Source organism: Pogona vitticeps, chromosome 13, assembly GCF_051106095.1.
Source record: "Pogona vitticeps strain Pit_001003342236 chromosome 13, PviZW2.1, whole genome shotgun sequence".
Taxonomy (NCBI): Eukaryota; Metazoa; Chordata; class Lepidosauria; order Squamata; family Agamidae; genus Pogona; species Pogona vitticeps.
Window position 1 is genome coordinate 16,310,375 of NC_135795.1, and position 20,036 is coordinate 16,330,410.

Genomic DNA, 20,036 nt, shown 5'->3' on the forward strand with positions numbered 1-20,036 from the left:
GCCATGTTCAAAACCAGGAGAGCAAAGTTTCAGCTTCTGGGACCGGCTTTGAAGGGCATGAAGATGTATAGATCTAGGGTTTTCTTGTTCTCTTTACTGAACCTGTGTGCAAATCCAGGGAGAGAAAACTAGGAGTGGAAAAGGAAATCTAGAGAATGAGGAAGCAATGTACACTTTTGATCCTTCGCTGCTTGAGGCAACAGGTGACCCAACCTGGTTATCTGAAAATTATTATCTGTAGAATTAATGTTGGCAGAATGACAGATCTAAGGACAGATGCCAAGGTCACATACATCAGAGAAACAAATGCCATTGTGATCCTGGCTGCAGGAAACGACAAGCAGAACATTTAATATCAAATTTATTTCTCCACCATGTTTTGGTGTATGGGCATTGTTGGCAAAAGATGGCATAAATAACACTGGTAGAAGAACAAGTAAAGTACCTTTGCTATTGTGTGTGAGACGTTGTTAGGTCCAGTAACTGTGTTGGCCAAATAGATGTAGGAGTAGAGCTGGTATGTGGGTTTGTAACAGGGCTTGTTCCCATCTCTGTGTCCGTGTTGTGTTGTCCACTGTGTGTCAGTACTCATCTTGATATGGTGTTAAATGAAACGATAGGGTTTGCAAAAATACTATGGGGATCAATGGGAGGCAACCCCCAAAGGAACTGGAGTCATCAAGCAATATTTGATGGATCAAAGCTGGACATAGGCACAATGAGGGTAGATCCTTATATAGGTTCCAGACAGGTGTATGAGGCTCATATAGCTTGAGGGATATGGTCTAATATGGACCCATGAAAAGGAATCTCTAGATAAATCCCACCAAGATTTCAGTAGCTTCCACCCAATATCAGCCTCACCCTACACAACAGCCTCACCCTATATTTTATAGACACCACTGTAAAAATACAACATGGACATTTCATTACCACACTGTATCAAAAATCCACCAATCGATACACCTACTTTCAGCTTCCATCCTGAACACACAAGAAAATTCATTATTTACAGTCAAAACCTCAGAAACAATCGCATCTGCTCAGACCCACAAGATGCAGACTCCAGATTCAAGGATCTACAAGATTAATTCCTCAGACTACAATACTCACCCAGTATGATTAAGGAACAAATTAACGGAGCAAGATACATACGTAGAAGTAACTTACTGCGAGACAGGCTCAGAAGACAAAATGACAGAACACAGCTAGTTGTCACTTTCATTCCACAACTGAGACCACTCATAAGTGATATACAACCCATCCTTGACAAGAATACTTCATTCTCCCAAGCCTTTGGTGGTAGACCAAGACTAGCTTATAGTCAATCTTCCAGGCCAACTATGAGTCCAAGCTATCTTAAAGGCCACATCTATCTTTCTTTCTAGGCAGGCTTTTCCTTAGTGACTGACTGTCTGGGAGACAATAAACAGGATGGTTTATGGTTGTTGTGGGTTTTTCGGGTTCTTTGGCCGTGTTCTGAAGGTTGTTCTTCAACCTTCAGAACAACTGTCAGAACACGGCCAAAGAACCCGAAAAACCCACAACAACTATCAGATCCCGCCATGAAAGACTTCGAGGATGGTTTATATTTTGTTGCTCCTAAATCTTTTTTTTTTTTAGCAATGCTTTTGCTTAACATTTTAATATATGTTACTAATTTCTTCTTTATATTTTTAGCATTTAATATTGTGCTTTTTTATTATGTAAGCCATCTTGAGCTCTTTTTTAGGAGTAAGGCAGGATAGGAAACATTTCAAGTACATAAAATAATAAATAAAAAAGCAGAATTAAAAACAGACTGTCCTCTTTTTAGGATAAAGTTTAATTTAAAATGCAAACACTCATTCTAAGTCTTATTCCTTTACATTTCCTTTACTATATACATATAAACTAAGTTCATAAAGGTTGTAATCCTATACAGTGTAAGTGCTGTTTAATTTAATAGGTTTAAATTTCAGCAGAGAGTTATACGCTTAAACTTGGAGGGTAACATTTCAGTGATATTCTTGAGATTAAAAATTATAATGCACTGTCTTCTACTCTGATGCTTCAAGTCGCTAGTCCTGTGTGATATGAAGGAGAGCATTCATCAGCATGGTGTCCCATTGGCAGTCTCCAGTCCTGCTGTTCACAAGTTACTCATTCCATGGGTTGTGGGGAAGAAGAAGAGCGGTCATCTTGGTCTCTTTATAGTTTCTTATCTCTTTGTTCCTCCGATCCAGCAGCCCTTCTGGGGATGAACCTCAGTTTGATCAGCTTCTTTGGTTGCATGCAGACCTGGCTCTTAAGTTCCAAAGGCATCTTTGTCAGGAGCAAGAGACAAAAAGGCAGATGGTGTGGAGGGAGAGGCAGAAAAGAAAAATGATTAGAGTGGTTTAAAAGGGAGATTCAACAGCTAATTGACAGGAAACTCGAAATAAATGCCTTTCTTATTCCTATTGTTTTGCGTTTCCATCTTTCTCTCCTCACAACTGTTCTGATGGATTTAATAAAGGCAGGAGGAAAGATCCAAGCGCTGTTACTTGGTAACTCGATTGCAAGGCTCACTCTGAGTGGAATTCTGACCTGGACCATTCTTGGGTAATGACTGCTAAAACTTCAGCCATATATGGGTTTTTCAGAAACTGCAACTCAGTTCTTTCTAGTTTCTGTTCTGTACTACAACTTACACAATCCACAGGCAGCAATGGCCACCTGTGAGGTGTCAGGCACCCCTCCGCCACAAAGCTTTTCCAAACTTGTTATGTTGCCAGTCTCAAGAATTCCACAGAAGGCAAGATAGTGGTGCTAATGGTTGCAGGATCTCATCCAGAGGTGAAACCCAGTATCATGAAATAGACAGAGGCAATGTGGCTGCTACAAGTCTTCCCCTTCTTCTCCTGAGCATGCGTTCATGCAAGACTTAAGCAGCGATTGGGAGCAAATGGCACATGACAATCAAGGAGAAAGGCACAGACAGGATTGGAACTGACTATTTGCTTTTTGTGAGCAGTTACATGTAAGCATTTCGGTCTAGTAGATCTTGTATGTATGTATGTATATATATGTGTGTGTGTGTGTGTGTGTGTGTGTTTCTTTGTCTCTGTCTGTCTGTCTGTCTGTCTGTCTGTCTCCCTACGGATGGGTGGGTGGGTAGACAGACAGACAGACAGACAGACAGACAGACAGACAGACAGACAGACAGATACTGTATTGCTAAACAAAACCTTCTCAATTTACCGGTGTCTCTTTGCAGGTCCGGAAGAAAAAATTCTGCAGCAGGACCACCACGGCCACTTTGACAGCCAGGAGAGCAAAGCGCATCCCAATGCAGTTCCTGGGACCCGTTCCGAAGGGCAGGAAAGTGTACGGGTCAAAGGTTTCCTTGTTGTCTTTACTGAACCTGTGTGCAAATCCAGAAAAGGAGAGAACTAAGAGGGAAAAAGCGAGTCCTGGGAGAAAGGAAGCAACACCTTTGATCCTTTACTGCTGGAAGGAACTGGTAGATCAAATAACTGATTTGCAGAATGCTATGTCTGCACTTCAATAGATCCTATTGATTCCATGGGCCTTTTCTAGTTGGATTCTGCGAGTGGAAATTAACAATTCTGAGGGAGTACATATGCAGAACTGCCTGCAACCTACCTCTCAGGTCTGAATTCTTCTGGCTCTGGCCAGTATTCTGGGAGACGGTGCAGGACAAAAGCTGGGATCATGACCACAGTTCCTTTGGGGATGGTCACCCCATGGATCTCCACTGTGTTTTTGCAAATCCTATCGACCCTTCCTGCTGGAGGATATAGCCTTAAGTTTTCATTCACCACCATGTCAAGATACTCCATCTGAAGGATTGCGTCATAAGTGGGAGGAGCCTGTGAAGGATAGAAATTGCTGTTTGGGGGAGGCATTCTAGAAATACTAATTGAATCAGAATCATGGAATGTGGATGTGCGTTTTTGTGTGTGAAATTCCTCTTTTTTTATAGATTCGATTTGACAGACTTGTTTTGAATCCAGAATTTTCTTGTGGTTGTTCCTAACTGAAGCAGTGGCATGGATGCCACCATCTTGAATTTATTCTCATTTTCTCTGAATGGGACTCTGGTATATATCAATAGGCAGTGAGTACCACAGTAAATGTTTTGGCCCCCAGTTTGCAGAATCCCCCATCCAGGATGACTAAACTCTTCAATAAACTCTATTTTAACTATACTTTGTCAGTTAGGACCAATTAGGACCAAATATTTCAAAGAGATTCCCCAGATGGCTTCTATCTCAAATTTTTCTTCTGTCCACCTTCTCATACTTAAGTCTTTGAGATACAGTAGCATCATGTTTTCAAGATTGCCTCACTAATCAAGAACTAGGCACTTCCCTTTTTTAATCCTGCCGCAAATAATGTTCCATACAATCCACATCACTTAACCTATTGTCTGTAACATGAGACATTATGATGATCATTGAGGCCTTTACCTGATTGGGAAGTATCTTGTCAATTTCTTCCTGGAGTTTCTGCTGAACATCTGGGTGGGTGGCCAAGGAGTAAGATAGATAATTAAGGCTAGTGCTCGTGGACTCATAACCAGCAAAAATAAAGGTAATGGCCTGTGTCAAAATCTCCTTATCAGTCAAAGCTGAAAATAAATGAGGAGAGAAAAAATGCAAAAGTAAATTAATGCAACATAGAATCAGGGAATAACAGTAATGGTGGGATTTCACCTTCAAAAAAGTAACCATTGCAAGTTTTATGTAATGAATTGAGAGACCATCCACACATCCAATTTGATCCCATTGAGTGGTGTTTCACTCACCCACTGATCTGGATTAGTTTAACATATCTACATGACTTCAGCTGAGACTTGAAACAATCTTTTAGTCTTCTACTTCTGGATTGATTTCTCTCTCTTGAGAACTGTTTTTTTTGTTTTTTTGTTTTTGGTCTTGTTTTGCAGCTCAAATCCTTCCAGCTCTGTTATCCCTCCTCCTCTCTTGTTTCTAACCTGTGATTTCATCTGCGGGAATGTTCTTAATCAACAAGGAGTTGGAGGACTGAATCTTGCTGACTCTGGAATTGAGATTTTCTCCCCAGCACGGCTGCTGCTTGCTCTCTGCTTTGTGCTAGCTGGATCAATATGACACTCTGGAAGGGGAAAAAAAGAGCTAAAAACTATAAGCTTCCCTTCTCCATTCCCTACATTTTTTCCTTTTAGTTCCTGTCTTTTAGGGTTCTGGAAGGGATCCCCATATTGAGGACTTCAGAGTTCTGCAAAGAATGGAGACAAGACAGGGAATGGGGGTCGAAGGAAACAGGAGACATACAGTGCATAAACTGAAAATTAAACGGAAAATTAAAACATGTATGGAAGACTGGAGTGAGTCGTTCCAAATATTAGAACAACAGCAACTTCTTCAATTTCAGATATCGCCATCTCCATCGAATCCATCATTAAGCTGAGGAAGGGCAAGGAATGAGTGCTTAACTTGAATAGTACAAGCCTAGAAGATAAGGATACAGCGGGAAACAACAGATCAGCTGATCCTGGGCATGCTGAGCGGTCAAGAAGTTACATCCTCGTTTTCTCACTTCTCTCTTCTTTTCTACATCCTTGATTCTTTTTATTTCAATTTCTTTTGCCCTTTGCTTGACAACATTTCTTAAGGCAGTGAGAGCTTCCCAGCTGACATGGTCAATACTATAATCTTTCATTGCTCTCTTTGGTGTATCCTTGAATCATTTCTCTTGTTCAGCAGCCGCAACAACCTCTCCATAGATAATAGAGATGCTTCTCCAACATTCTGATGACTCTGAAGTAGTTGTTGTTAGACAATGGTAAAACTGCTTGTCATCTGTTGTTTCTCTAAGACTTCAGGATCAGAGGTTGTATCCTCCTGTTCGATGCTGAGAATTCTCCCGTGACAGGTAAAGAGGAAAATTACTGAATTCAAAATGGAAAGACAGTCCAGATTTCCACTCCATCATGCAGAGAGAGCAGAACAACAGCTTTGTACATCTTCTAATTAACAGAAAGATAGACTCCACATCGATTCCACACAGAGGACTGCATTCTTCCAAAGGCGGTGTTGGCTTTAGAGATTCCTTAGATCACTTCATTGTTACTGAGAACACAGCAGGAGCCAATACAACCAAGTGAGATGTGGACTCGCCCATTGCAGAAAGGGCTTGTTAGTATACCTTTGGAGTGTTTTATTAGTATTGATCCTCAGGCCAAAATAGTTACAGGTAGAGGGAGAGAGAGTAAGACTTCTAGTTGTATCCAGAAGTGTGGTTTCATTAAGAACACAGTCATCAACAGATAAAAGCTTATGCACAGTGCAAAAAGAGATTTTAATTATGATCTGCAAACTGAGCAGCTTTCCATTGGAGGTCAACAACAGGGTTTTCTTCCCAGTGCAAAAAACATAAGATTTAAAATGGTTGGATCATCTCCATCATTGCTGATCCCTGGGGAAAGGGATCACATTTCCAACCCACATAAAACTTAGCCACACACCACATATGGAAGAGCTATGCATGAGGCTTGTGGACAGCCCCACATGCCACAGAAATGCAAGTCCTTCAATTCTATAGCATTCACTGATTTTCATCTTAAACTCACCTCTCCTAGCAATATCTCCAAGGAACCTTTGTTCAAATGGGAACCAGTGGTAAAGATGCAGTGGTTTAATTCTGCAGGAAACCACGGCTTCCACCAAAACCAGAGGTCTACTTTTCTTTTGTAGCACCATATACAAGTTTAAAACTTGCTATAGAAGATTGGAAAACCCCTCTGAGAAATTTATGCTAGCACAGAAGAGTGTGATGAAATGGAGAGGGAGTGAAATTCCTGTTCCACTGCTATCTAATGCAGAGCTCTACCATCACAGCCTTTATGTTTACCTTTATAGAAATTTGCCCCATCAGAGATGTCCCCTGAAAACTGTGACTCAACCAATAGCTGTAGAAAGTCAACGCGTTCCTGCAATGAAGAGAGAGTTCATGGTTAGCAGAAGGGACAAACATATGCTTCACTGTTCCTGCAGACCAAAGAGGTGTTTAAGAATCAAAACGTTGTTCAGCGTGGTTTAGGGCAGAAGTACTGGCACCAGAATATTCATTTATTTTTAAAGAAAGAAGGAGTCACACATTATTTTGACTATGAATATGTAGAAGACCACACAATGGGTTGAACTCACCATATGCTTATCCTTTTGCCGGTTGTTCTTGATTTTTTTCACCACGACCATGAAGTAATTTACCACAGAAGAAGGTATCAGGGTGAAGTTTAGTTTCTCCAGCAAAGGTGTGAGGAACGGAAAGACAACTGAAGAGAAAAACAAAGTGGACTTTGAGGGGAAAAAAAAACCCACCAAGGTGTCCCACTGAGGTCTTTCCAAGAGAAATGATGACATACTTGTCACATCCCATCACTTTCTTGGCAGGAGAACCTGAAACATGAGACTTGAGGAGATATTTTTCTCTGAAGGATTTCCCCCTCCATTTTGGGTAAAAAGGGGAAAGGAGAAAGGAAGGAGGGCTGTGGTGTTTTGTCTTGAAGGTTTGTGAGGGCCCATAATGACCATCAAGGGATAGGCAAGAGCTGGCTAAACAGAGTGGCAATCTATAAGGGAAAGCTCACCACCTTCCAATCCACTGCATTTTTCCCCTAACAGAATAAGGGGTCAAAATACTTTAGGACCTGATTCCTCGTACCAGTCAAGATTAGCAGCGGATTTACAAAACTTGACTTGAATAGCTTCTGGACCTTCTTTACAAAAGGATCTCTGGAGTTGTTTATGGAGTCTACATCAATGCTGAGTGAAGTGCTGGTCAACACATCCATAGTATAGGCCCCGAAAATACTGGAGGAAAACACAAACACATTTCAAGTGATAACAATGTATGACACATGGCATTTTTTCAAGGTATAGCCTTCCCTATTAACAAGCACACCTTGATTTTTTTGGAGACATTTACTCAAACTACAAGTCCACCAGAATCATGTGGTTGAGGCCTTCCTAGGCACTAGGGAAAACTAAGGGATCTAGCCTGCACATGTGACAGGATCTATCACACAAAATCCTCCATATTGAGTCTGAAAATTTTATTTGAGTTCTCTCAGGAAATACTGTAGATCTCTGTGCATCTATATCTGAACGGAGAGACCTAAATTAATTAATAACTTACAGGGAAAGCAGAACCAAAATTGGCCATGTGGTGGCCCATCCAGCCCCCCCATCCACTAAGCCTCCCCCATCTAGAATGCACAAAGCTATGAATTCTACAATCCTGCATCCCCCATCTGCAGTTGGAGGAACCTGCTCCAGAAGTGTCTGTGCCACATGTTATTGTGAAAAGAATCCATCCAGAGAGCAAACAGAGGGATACAAAATGGTAGCATGTCTTCCTCTGAGATCCTTCATAAGCTTCTTTGTTATTTGGGCAAACAAGTAAAAAAGGCTGTTGTAGCCCCCTTAAGACTACTCACACTTTTGGTTGATTATAGGCATCATCTGGAACACAGATCAAAGCCTGAGATGCCATCCATTAAATGGAGTCATCATCAATGAGCCGTTTGCATTGGCTTTGCTGGCAGCTTCACATTGTTGGGTGGACCAGCTTTTAGAAACACAGCAGGGCCGAGAGAAGGGCCTCCCCCAAGGATCTGGTGCATTTCATGAGATGTGGCTTGAGCAAAAAGCCAGATAGGATTAATACTGCACCATCCCTTCACACAGGAATTAAAGGAAACCGAGTCCTTCCTTCTATGATGACAATCCCAAACTATTTGTATGACAGCAGTTCTAAACTGATGATGGATTTGCTTTGTTTGGGGTTCAGCTACTTTAGCATTAGTGAAAAAAGATGAAACAGACTGACTAAAATATTGCTTAGGCAGCATGATAGCCAGGAGAGACAGCCTTCATGACTTACTTCCTTGAGTCTACCACAGGTGAAGGTGGGAGAGAGAACGGTGCGGATCCTTCTCCACTGCTCATCTGAGACCAGGGCTACAGATGTGTCTAACTCTCCATACAAACCAAAGCCCTTAGTAATGCAAGACATAAAAGAAAATAAGAATGAGTCAGGAGTTCTGTAATTTGGATCCTCTCTTTTACAATATTGTTTAGGCCTCCTGACTGTAGAGCTGCAGGCTGGGAGTTCAAGACCCACCATGATTTTTTTGGCAGGGGCTGGATGGATTCAAGTATTCATAGGGTCCCTTCCAGCTCTGCATTTCTAAGGTGGTGACTGATGATGATCTAAATGAATCTTGAGGGATGTTTGTTTGTGTGTGTGTATGAGTTTATGCCATTAAGGTCTTTCAAGTTAACTGAGATATTTAAAGAGTGGCTTTAAAAGTTCCACACCCCCAGTGATTTACCAGGACTGAGTGGGTACTTGAACCCTGATCTCCAGAGTCCTCATCTGCCACTCTGTCCAATGCACTGCAGTGGGTACACAAGTAAAAACATAAAAATAGGCTTATCAGGGAAAAATCCATAGTGGGTACTTACACGGTGGTTGGTGAAATGGGTATAGAATTCTTTCACTAAGATGGTCTTGATCATGGCAGGATCCAGAATAGCCAGCACTGGCTGTCGGCCATCGAAAAATCTAGTGCCAATAAAGAAGCAAAAGAAATTTTATTTATTCATTTACTGCATTTCTTTTACTGCCATCTTTGGCCCCACAATGGGACTCAAAGAGGACACAAATCAATTAGAAAGACCAAGCAATAAAAACAATGTATTAAAAAAATTAAAAATTCCTCCTTCCTCTTCAGTGCCTGGGTTAACTGTAGTTGGTCTCACCCACTAGGAGGAAATCAATTTCCAGTTAACCCACAAACTACATCCAGGTAGCAAATGGAAGGGGAGAGCCTGGGTCTCCGAGCTCAATCTGACATGCCTCTGCACGTCTGTTGTGGACAGAAATCAGGGAGGTTAACATCTGAGCAATATTCAGACACCCCCAAAACCACATTTTAACTAATCCATCCTTTTTGATGGTGTATCATTCTGCAGGAGACTCACCCCCAGATCTTCCCATACTTCTGATGACACTTCATGTCAAAATGGACCACACCCTGCCGGAGTTGATAAAAAGAGAGGTCAGAGAAGGATGGAGCAAGAAAACAGAGAACTCAGCAAGCTCGCCCTTGCACTGACCACAGAGGGGACACCAAAAGCGTCTCGGAGGGACGCAGGGTCTTCCTGCCCCCAAATACTTACATGGTGGTATTCGAGGAAAGTCCCGACAAAGGGCAGAGGCCGGGGCCCAGGGATCCCCAGCTTCTTAAAGAAATTGTAGGGCCAGATTCCGTAGCTGAAAAGACAAGGAGAGAAATCATTCAGCCGGCCTCGTCTCCTGGCAAGGCTGGTCCCGGCCTTTGTGGATAAACGCCGGACACTCTCCCCACACTTCCCATAATGGGCATTTCTTCTGAGTTCATCTCCTCCACCTGCCATGTGCAGGAAGGGCTAGTTCCAGTACACTATACCTGCCGTCTATTATGCCAGCCACTCAAACCCATGCTGAAACAATGATTAGAACTCAAAACCTATACCCTTATTTGTGTTTTATGCTGTCAAGGCAGTTCCAACTTATGGTGGCGTCTTCAAGGATTTGCTAGGTACAGAATACACAGAAGTGGTTTGCAATGCCATCATCCGGGGGCTGTCCTAGGACTGTGCAACTTCCTGGTTGACTACACAGGCTGGCACAGTGGGCTATAAAATCCAGCAGAAACTGAAGGGGTGTCACCTTTCCTACGCAGAATTCTACAGCTGCAGGAAGCCACGCCTGTTGAGTTTCTGCCTGTAGGCCTTCAGAAAGACTCTGTTTTGCTAGTTCATTCCTGCAAACCAGGGGAGGAGAGGGTTTCTGGAAAAGGACTAGGGTGATTCTAGATATGTTCCTGTCTGGTAAACGTGAAGAATGAAAAAGGAAACAGAAAACTTTGGACAGTTCCCAGTGGAAAAGCCTGGGTCCCCTCATATTCTCAGCCAGGGCAATTAATAAGAACAATAAAATCTAGAGACAGAAGGGGACCATTTCCAGTCATTTGAAATAGCTGTGTTGAGCAGAAGTGAATTTTTTTTCAAGAAGCTTAGTTCAATGTTTGAAAGTCTTGATTGTGGTGCCTCGCTAGACGATGATAATCCATTCCACTGAAATCGCTGTTTAGTGAAATCATTCTCTAGCGAAAAGCATTTCCTCATTGGAATACACTGAAACCTGTTTAATGCATTCCAATGGGGAAGAATCATAGTTGTCTAGCGAAGATCGGCCATAGGCAAGCCACTTTGCGAACCGCCGATCAGCTGTTTGAATAGCTGTCTTGTGAAGCTTAGGACCAAAAACACCTTTTTTGCCAGCGTGGAGGGAGCTGTCAAAATCATTGTCTAGTGAAAATCGGTTTGCGAAGCAGGGACCAAACATTGTCCAGCGAAATTCCCCCATAGGAATCACTGTTTTGCGAATCACTATAGCAATCAATGTGCAGCGAAAAAACTGTCATGTGGGGTAACTGTCTAGCGAGGCACCACTGTACCTCTTCCGATCAACTGGCCAATGGGCCAGGATTGTATAGCACTACTAGATTTTGTCCTCGTTTCCCAGAGATTTCCTCTGAAAGCAGTGGGTTCTCCCTTCCCACCTTCCACCTGCCCGCCCGCCCTCCACATACTCACAGAAGAAGAAGCACCAAGAAGACAAGGAGGAACACCCATGTTTCGAGGGAGAAGCAGGGAAAGAAGCTCATTCTGATGACCATGGCATAAAACCCCTTCCTCCCCTCCCCCTCCCCCTGCTCCCGAGCAGATGAACGAAAGGCACTCCTGCTGGATTTGGCCACTAGCACTTGGGATTCGTCATGAGCTCTTCCTTGCTCATCTCACAAAGGAGTTGACTAACTCGCCCTCTTCACCTTGCTGCTTTATAGGTATGGTCTGTGCATTCTCCTGACTCATCCGCCTGGCATCCCGGCCGGTGATAACCGGGACATCTTGGATGACAGCTCTAGTTCATTGGCTCTTCCATCCAGTCCAAGGAGCAGAAACTCTCCCTGGTTTGAGACAACGTTCTTGCGCAAGAGTAGGCTCCATTGCATTTAGTGAAGGATAGGGAAAGTGCAGCAGGCGGGCTTAAATTTGGTCTTATGCACAAAGTCACTTAAACATGCTCAGGAGCTCAGCAGCACCATGATCATCATAATTATAATTGCATGCCATGGAGTTTATTCCTAATAGTTTTAGTTGTCATTAGTGTCCTACAGTATTATTCCACTGTTCCTCTGAGCAGCTGAAGTCTGCAGACATGGTTGACTTTCTCACAACACTCCTGTGATGTAAACTGTACTGAAAAAGTGTGACTGGCCCAGTGTCATGCAGTGAGTTTCATGGCAAATGGGAATTTCAGTGTATTTTTGCACACGAATCCTAGCCTAAGGTAGAAAGAAGCATCCAATTGAGCTTACCACTCAATGGGTGTGAGGTCATAGAATCAGAGGATAATGGAGGTGGAATGGGCCTCTAAGGCCATCGAGTTCAAGGCAGGAATTCAAGTCAAAGCAGATTTGACAGATAGATGGTTTTCCAAGTTTTCTATTCTATGCCTCCAGTATTGGAGTGCTCACCACCTCCCAAGGTAATTGCTTAATGTCAGCAACTTCTCAGTTGTTCATAGTTGCTGTTCCGTACTACAACTCTCATAGTCCACAGGCAGCTTGGTCCCCGTATAATATAATATTCCCGCAAAGCTTTTCCAAATTTGATTTGCTACCACTCTGAAGAATTCTGAAGAAGCAAGATGGTGGTGTGTAAAGTTGCAGGATCTCACCCAAAGCCTGCTGCTTATCTAGAGAGGATGCCCATTATATTTAAGAGTCAGAAGCAATGAGGCTACTATCAACCTCATCACCATGTTTTCTTACTTTCTTTGGCCAGAAAGATTTAACTTTTGCTCTGCAATAAGCGGGAGCAAATAGTGCAAAAGAAAGAAGTAGAGCTTGGGGAAGTGACCAGCACAGAGGATTGGAATTAGCCATTTGTTTTTTTCATGAACAATTGCATGCAAATTGTTCAGTCCAAGAGCATTTAGGTTAAAAAAATAAATCACAGTTTACAGTGTCTCTTTGCAGGTCCAGAAGGAAACCTTTTCCAGCAGGGCCACCTTGGCTGCTTTCAAAACCAGGAGACCTGCTCCAGAGAGCAGAAACACTTATGAGTCTATGGCTCCTTTCATGTCTTTATAAACCCGTGTGCAACTCCAGAGAGAGAAAACAAGGATAGGAAAAAATGAGTCTAGGGAATGAGGAAGAAAGGCACACTGTGGGTCTTTCATCGCTGAAGGCAACAGGGGAGATGAGCTGGTTATCTGAGAATTATTATCTGCAAAAGGATCTCATTTTTGTCAGATCCCTAATCTAACAGCAGATCTAAAGTGGATTTGTGTGTTTGTCTGTGTGCATGCAAAATCTGGTAAGTACCTGTTTGTGGGAACACACAAGCACAATGCAGATGACATTTATTACCAACTGGGCCTCTTCTTCCTACAAAGGTAAGCTACATAAATCTGTCATTGATAACTGCAGCGGGAGGTCCGCTGATTGCTTATCAGCTGCAAAGTTGCATTGGATCGGCAAAAACAAAAGGAGAAGTGCTTTGTGGGACCCCATGAAAGGCTCAAGCAACTAGCATTCCTCCTCCTACAGTGACTCCCACTGTTTCAGAAATGGTTAATAAAGGCATGATGGAATCTCCCACCAAATAAGGGTCTCTTGGGATTGATACCATGGCCTAAATTGTTTGTTCCAAATTGATAGTAGATCAAATGACTGAATTTTTGAATGGTACATCAACAGTCATATACATCCCATGGATTCAACAAGTGTGTTTTAGTTAGCTTCTGGGAGTGAAAATGACCGGTTTTGAGGGAGGACCTATGTGGGATTGCTAGCTAAATTCGAAGTCTGAATTATTTTGGCTTTAGCCAGTATTCTGGAAGAAACTGCAGGAACAATGCAGGCAATGATGACTGTATTTCCTTGGGGGATGGTCACTCCACTGGACTCCATGGGGTTTTGCAAACCCTTTCAATCCTTCTCTGGGAGGGTGCAGCCTAAGGGTTTCAATGACCAGGATGTCCGGAGAGTCCATCTGAAGGATTGCGTCATCGGTGGGAGAATCACGGAGCATGGTGCATCGCTCTATTGCAGAGTTTTAAATTTCTGGTAAAATTCTCTTTTTGCTACACAGTAGAAGTGCACAGATCTATAGAGGAGAATAGCTCCAAATTCCCAATAGTCCACCCCTCTCTCATGAGCTGGCACTAAATTGTCAGTAACAGAATTTGAGACTTTGTAGGTGTGGCTGAAAGAGTGTGAAGCCCCATATTGACTGATTGGTTGGTTGGTTGGTTGATTGGTTGATTGATTGATTGATTTGATTTGAATAATTCAAGCTTCAGGCAGCTTTAAATAATTTCAATTTACAGTTTTCCTGAACATAAGGAGGGTGTATCTCAGTTGATAACTTGCTCTAGACAGTGGAGGCCATCACTGAAAATAGATTTTTCAGAGTGACTCTTTTTTCTTCTTAGTAAGCATGTTTCTGTGGTATCTTCTTACGTTTATCTCCTGTCTTCACTTCAAAGAAGGTGCTCTCAGCAGGGTATCAAGTACACTCTTTCACTTCACAACAATCCTGGGATACAGGTGACATAAAGAAATGGAACTTATCCTCATGATCCTGAATAAGGGACCTCCTCATCACTGCGTGCCATTGGGTTGACTCCAACTTCTGACAAACTTTATCAAGGGCTTCTAGGGCATAAATCCTGTTACTTAGCATCAAAGGTCCCACCAGAGTTGGCCCTCTTCTGTAGGTCCCATTGATTCAAGTGGGCCTGTTCTAGGCTGACTTAAATACACTGAAGAATAGGATTTCAGCCACTAAGCACTCAGCAGAAGTTCACCTTCTTCTAGGGGTGCTCTTGAACCACGCTTTGCGTGCTGGTTTTTCTCCTCCAAGACACACGGAGGAATTGAATTCCTGACCCTTGGGGCTCCACAAGCAAATACTCCAACCCTGTGAGTTACACAGCCATGGCTGAATGCGAATCTCAACCTGGGTCTCTTCAGCTGTCAGTATGGTTTTAGTTGTCAATAGTGTCCTCCATTTCTAGCCTACCTTTGTGCTGCATTTGGATGTATGTATGACATTTAAGGAGTGATTTTACCAGTCTCCTCTCAACTCCACCCCATGTCCATGGCTGAACAGGCATTTGAGCCAGATCTTCCAAATCTTAGTGTGACACTCTATCATTACACTCCACTGGTTCTTTAGGGGTATTTAGAGACAAAAACACATTTATTAAAACTCACCCAGATTCCTGTTGAATAAGCCTAATACCAGTTCTATAGTTCTAACATCTCTATCCTTATGTCCACTGATTTATTGATTAACTCCCAGTTTAGCTATGGGCTTTCATGACCAAAGTGTATTGATTTCATTCACATTTCCTCAGGTGTGGCAAAATTGCTAGTCTATTATGATTCAAGGTGGCTGTGCTAATGCCATCCATTTTATGAAGTAACACTACAGTATGTAATTCTATTCACCGGCTAGGGTATAAAGCAGTCTCTTAAATATGTGTCATTAAAGTTCACTAGATAGCTTCAACCTCTCATTTCTCTTTCTATTCTCCTTCTGCAGTTTAAGCCCCCTAGGCACACATTGTCATCATCCTTTCAAGTTTATCTCACTAAACCACCAGGATTAAATAGTTTCCTTTATATCCTCTTGTATATATGCTGCAGAACAGCCAGTCCATTCTCAATTAACATAAGCCACCCTGAATGCAGTAGAGATACTTACCTGTTTGGGAAGTGCTTCATCAATCTTTTCCTGCAGCTTCCCCTGAATGTCTGGATGGGTGGCCAGGCAATAAAACACGGAGCCAAGGGGCTATTGCTAGTGGTATCATAGCCAGCAAAAAATTAAGATCAGGGCCAATATCAAGATCTCTTTGTCAGTGAGAGGTGCAGACACGCAGTAAGCAAATACTGTAAAGGGGGAAAATAAAATTGTGCAAACGAAGCTTGTAAAGAAGCAGTTGGTAATAATCAAAAATGAATTGTGGCAATGCATATGGTATTGCACATGCACCAATAACATTGTTGGACACCTTTCGATCTAAATAGAAAAGGCACCCATCTAAAGAATTATCTTTGGGATTTTCTCCCGATTAATGCTTGGTTGTTGAACAGAGAATCTGAAACATAGAATTACAAGAACATTTCACAGTTTACTGTGTAAATTTAGTGCATTAGGAAATAAGATCTTTGTGCCCTCTACATACTTGACTAATTTAGCTTTTCCCAAATTCAGGAAAGCTTTTGCAGTAGCCTAATTTAAAGTGTTGCTTCCTGTGCTTTTGGAGGAGAGATATCAGAGAGTAGCTTATCCATGCTGTTTATGTCCTGCAATAGTCAGGAAGTGGAAACTGTAGCGCAGGTTCTTTTACAGTATTCCTTCTACTGGGACCTTTGTAAAGAATTTCTTTTATCTATTCTTCAAAGATTCCTTGGTAGAATAGATGAATTTTATATCTTTCTGTTACTTTCTGGTATACTAATCAAGTAGACCAATTTTCTGCAGCAGCTGTAGCCTGCCACAGTGACTTAACATAGTGAACCTCCCTCCCCGATTTTGGACAATTCAAGCATAAATTCTGACATGAATTGTATGCACCTTGGGATGTATTGCTCTTTATAATGTATGTTGCATACTTTGTGTTGTTTTGTATTGTTCAACTTATTTGGTGTTGGTCTTTCATTCATTCATTCATTCATTCATTCATTCATTCATTCATTCATTCATTCATTCATTCATTCATATAGCATATGTTTCAAAATCACATTTAATCTGTCATATATGGTTCATCTGACAACTTCTGGCATGGATACCTCTTTTAAACTTCCTAGAGAACAAAGTTATAACTCTCACATCGTATGGCACACAGCTATTATTTTGTTTCCAAATTAAATATGAAGTATATTAATAATTGCTAGTAACTTAGTAAATAGGACACATAGCTATCTGGCAATGCCTATAGCTTAGAACATCTAGACCGAAATCTACTCTGGGCGGCTAACAATAATATATAAAGGTATTATTAGTATTAGTAGTAAATGTCATCATAAAGCAATCTGTTGGTTAAGGATGTCCACAGAGGCAAATCTCAGGCTTTGGGGATATTATTTTGGATGGAGGAGCTTAAGACTTTTAAAAATTATCATTATTGCCCCATTTTGGTTTGATTCGTACTACTTCTGTACAAAACATCACACACAGGCAACCATTTCTTCCATACCGTGTTACAAATACAGAGGTTTTGCTAAAGCTAGAGGGAGTGAAAAAGGTGGAAACTGCAGAATTTTGCAGCCTTTAAAAAAAAATTGCACTTCCTTTAAAAAATCTAGCTAGTGTGGCCTCAGGAATTCTGGTAGTTGTGGTAAAAAAAGTTATATTTCCTTCCTGAAAGCACTGGGCAATCCTGTTTTTTTTTTAAAAAAAAAATTGGTGCCTGGTGGCAATAATAAATATTTAACTTCTAAATCCAAGTTCACTTTCTATCTCTTCCCCCCCTCTATGAAAAAGTTTTCCTTTTTCCATTTTTTTGGGGGGGGGGGAATTGTTCAGTGATTTATGAAGGGTTTATCCTATGCAAAGCTTATTTATTGACTTATCCTGTGTAAAGTTTATTTAATGAACTCTTCATTAAAAAAGGCCATACTTTTGCCTTTTTTTTAAAAAAAAGAAAATGTTCTTTCAGCAAAAGGTCCACACATCTTTTCCTCCCCCATCCTGAGGCATCGCGGTTTATATACTTAAATATGTTTACCTCACCTTCCACCGTCAAAGGGTGGTTTATATAACTAAAAGACAATCTTTGAAAGCTGAAAGTAGCAAGTTTACAAATATTTAAAAGATCACACACATACACACACACACAGAGAAGTAAACCAAAGCTACACCAAAAAGCACATTCCAAGCAATAGGTTTCATGTTTGGTATTTATTTATTTCATTTATTTACTGCTGCTTAGCTGTCCTTTCATTCCTATCCTTCACCTAAGTCCCATTTTGAGATTTTTTAAAAAAAAAATTGGATAAAGCAGGCCATGCTTTATTTGTTTGTTTGTTTTCATCTTCCCTCAGCCCACAGAAGTCTTAAATCGCCTCAGGGAGATTGGGGGAGGGGTAAGGGGCTGCCTCTCTGGTTCCCCTCAGGCGCCATTTTGGGGGGCTTTCTTCGTCAGGCTCGCTGCCCCTCAGGCTTTAAAAGCTATTTTGTGGAAAGGGACATAATTCATTCCCTTCCTTGGGGTGCGCCTCATGGGCTATGCCGTTTTCTGCCGTGGTTGATGGGTGTCCTGTTGCTTTCTCCCTATGTGTTCACTTGAACACACAGAAGGAGGTTGTTTGAACAGGACACAGGCAGTCATGGATTTAAAAAAAACAACACCAGGTGCTGCTGTCCTGCTGATGGCACCATCCTGTTAGCAGCTTCACCTGCTGCATTTTACCAGATTTATCAGGTTTGCAACAGGGAAGAAGAGCTGCCTTCACAGAGCTGCATGCTTTCTGAATATTCTTAATTGTTTTGCAAAATTAGGCTTGCAAGTGCTGAAATTCCCACTCCTAGGTGTGACACCCGCCTTCATTTTACGTATTTTATTTGCACTTGACCACCTCTTCCCGTGTAGGTGGTTCAAACTATTGGACCTGCAGCTAGAGACAAATAACTTTGACTTCCCCTTGAGCGGTGTGTCGTTACTCCAGGAAATACATTTGACATACAAGTATAATTTACAATTATGTTTGCATCCGATAGAAACCCTCCATGTTGTCGCCTGGGAGTAATGAGGGCTCATTTTTCTTATCTTTTCTCCCCTGGAAAGGTGAGTAGCGGGAATATTCCATGAAATGAACATTTCAGAAGAGATAAATCTGTAACATGAGGAGTATTCTACCTCTTCTTTTATGTACTGGGGTTTCCAGTATTTGTAGATGGAAGGAGATAAAATGCAGGAAAAAATTGTTACAAGTTGAGGGGGAAATTGGGTTTTCTTTGAACTTTAAAGGAATGTTTAGAAGTTTTGCAACATTTCAGTTCTGTTGCTAATGTTGGGAATTCTTACAATGTATAGGCCTTATGTTGACCTGTAATGTTTTTATCCTTTCTTTTTTTGAAAGGCCTGAAGGTAACATAAAAGTTTCCTGTCCACCCTATTTAAGTCAACCTTACAAAAACTTGCAACGTCTTACATGACTGCACTCAAATATGTTAAAATCTCCTTTGCTGCTTTGCACAAGTCAGAAAACTCAGATGAGTTTGTAAAAGGGTTTGGAGGCATAACAGTTTCCAAATATTTTATGAGTAAACACAGAATAGGACGGAGGGGTTGCTAGAAAGGAAAGCTATCCCAAAATAGGCAGAAATACACTTGATTTGGGGATGTTTTATCGGCTTCCCTGTAATCTCTCTGGGACACATCCTAAATAATTCCACTATCCAGATGAGTTTTTAAAGATGAAGGTGTTGATAGGGATAAAAGACGTTCCTTCTGTGAATTTCCAGGATCAAAACCCCTGTGAACAAATATTAAAAGCTAAGAGTGAAAAATCTATGATTTATAATGGAATACACTGATGTCCTCACTTTGTAACTTTGGAAAAGATTCTTTTTGCCCAAGGATGATTGAAAATAAGATTTGTGAGGGGAATGAAACAAAATAGAGATAACATAAAGTAATCAGGGTGGGCATGGAGTGAATCTGGAAATTTCAGTCATCTGATTTTGCCAAAAAGTTCTGCTAGAGTGGCCAAAGCAAAAATAAGGCAGGACTCCTACACATTTATACATTTTAAAGTTAATCCCTGTTTTCTGCCTCATGTGTCTGACAAAGTAGGCAAAGAAATTCCATGAAAGTTTATATTAAAATATAATAGTCTTTAAGGTGCCACAATTCTTTTATCTTTTATTATT

The 20,036-nt window shown here is 41.4% G+C and overlaps 1 protein-coding gene and 1 long non-coding RNA gene across 2 annotated transcripts in view; one reads left to right on the plus strand and one right to left on the minus strand.

Annotated features, from left to right (window-relative positions):
• Positions 1-1,641: 1,641 nt before the first annotated feature.
• LOC110083728 (cytochrome P450 3A29-like) lies at positions 1,642-7,916 on the minus strand. The gene is made up of 7 exons (XM_078381276.1): positions 7,693-7,916; positions 7,176-7,303; positions 6,880-6,958; positions 4,455-4,615; positions 3,628-3,854; positions 3,223-3,385; positions 1,642-2,304 (listed from the first exon to the last, which is right to left on the minus strand). The coding sequence occupies exons 1-7, from the start codon at positions 7,820-7,822 to the stop codon at positions 2,191-2,193; spliced, it is 1,002 nt and encodes a 333-aa protein (XP_078237402.1). The 5' UTR covers positions 7,823-7,916; the 3' UTR covers positions 1,642-2,190.
• Positions 7,917-12,395: 4,479 nt separating this feature from the next.
• LOC140702533 (uncharacterized) overlaps positions 12,396-20,036 on the plus strand; it is a 43,361-nt gene continuing 35,720 nt past the window's right edge. Inside the window, exon 1 of the long non-coding RNA XR_012081734.2 lies at positions 12,396-18,948. This is a non-coding gene — a long non-coding RNA (uncharacterized LOC140702533). The remainder of the gene's footprint in view (positions 18,949-20,036) is intronic.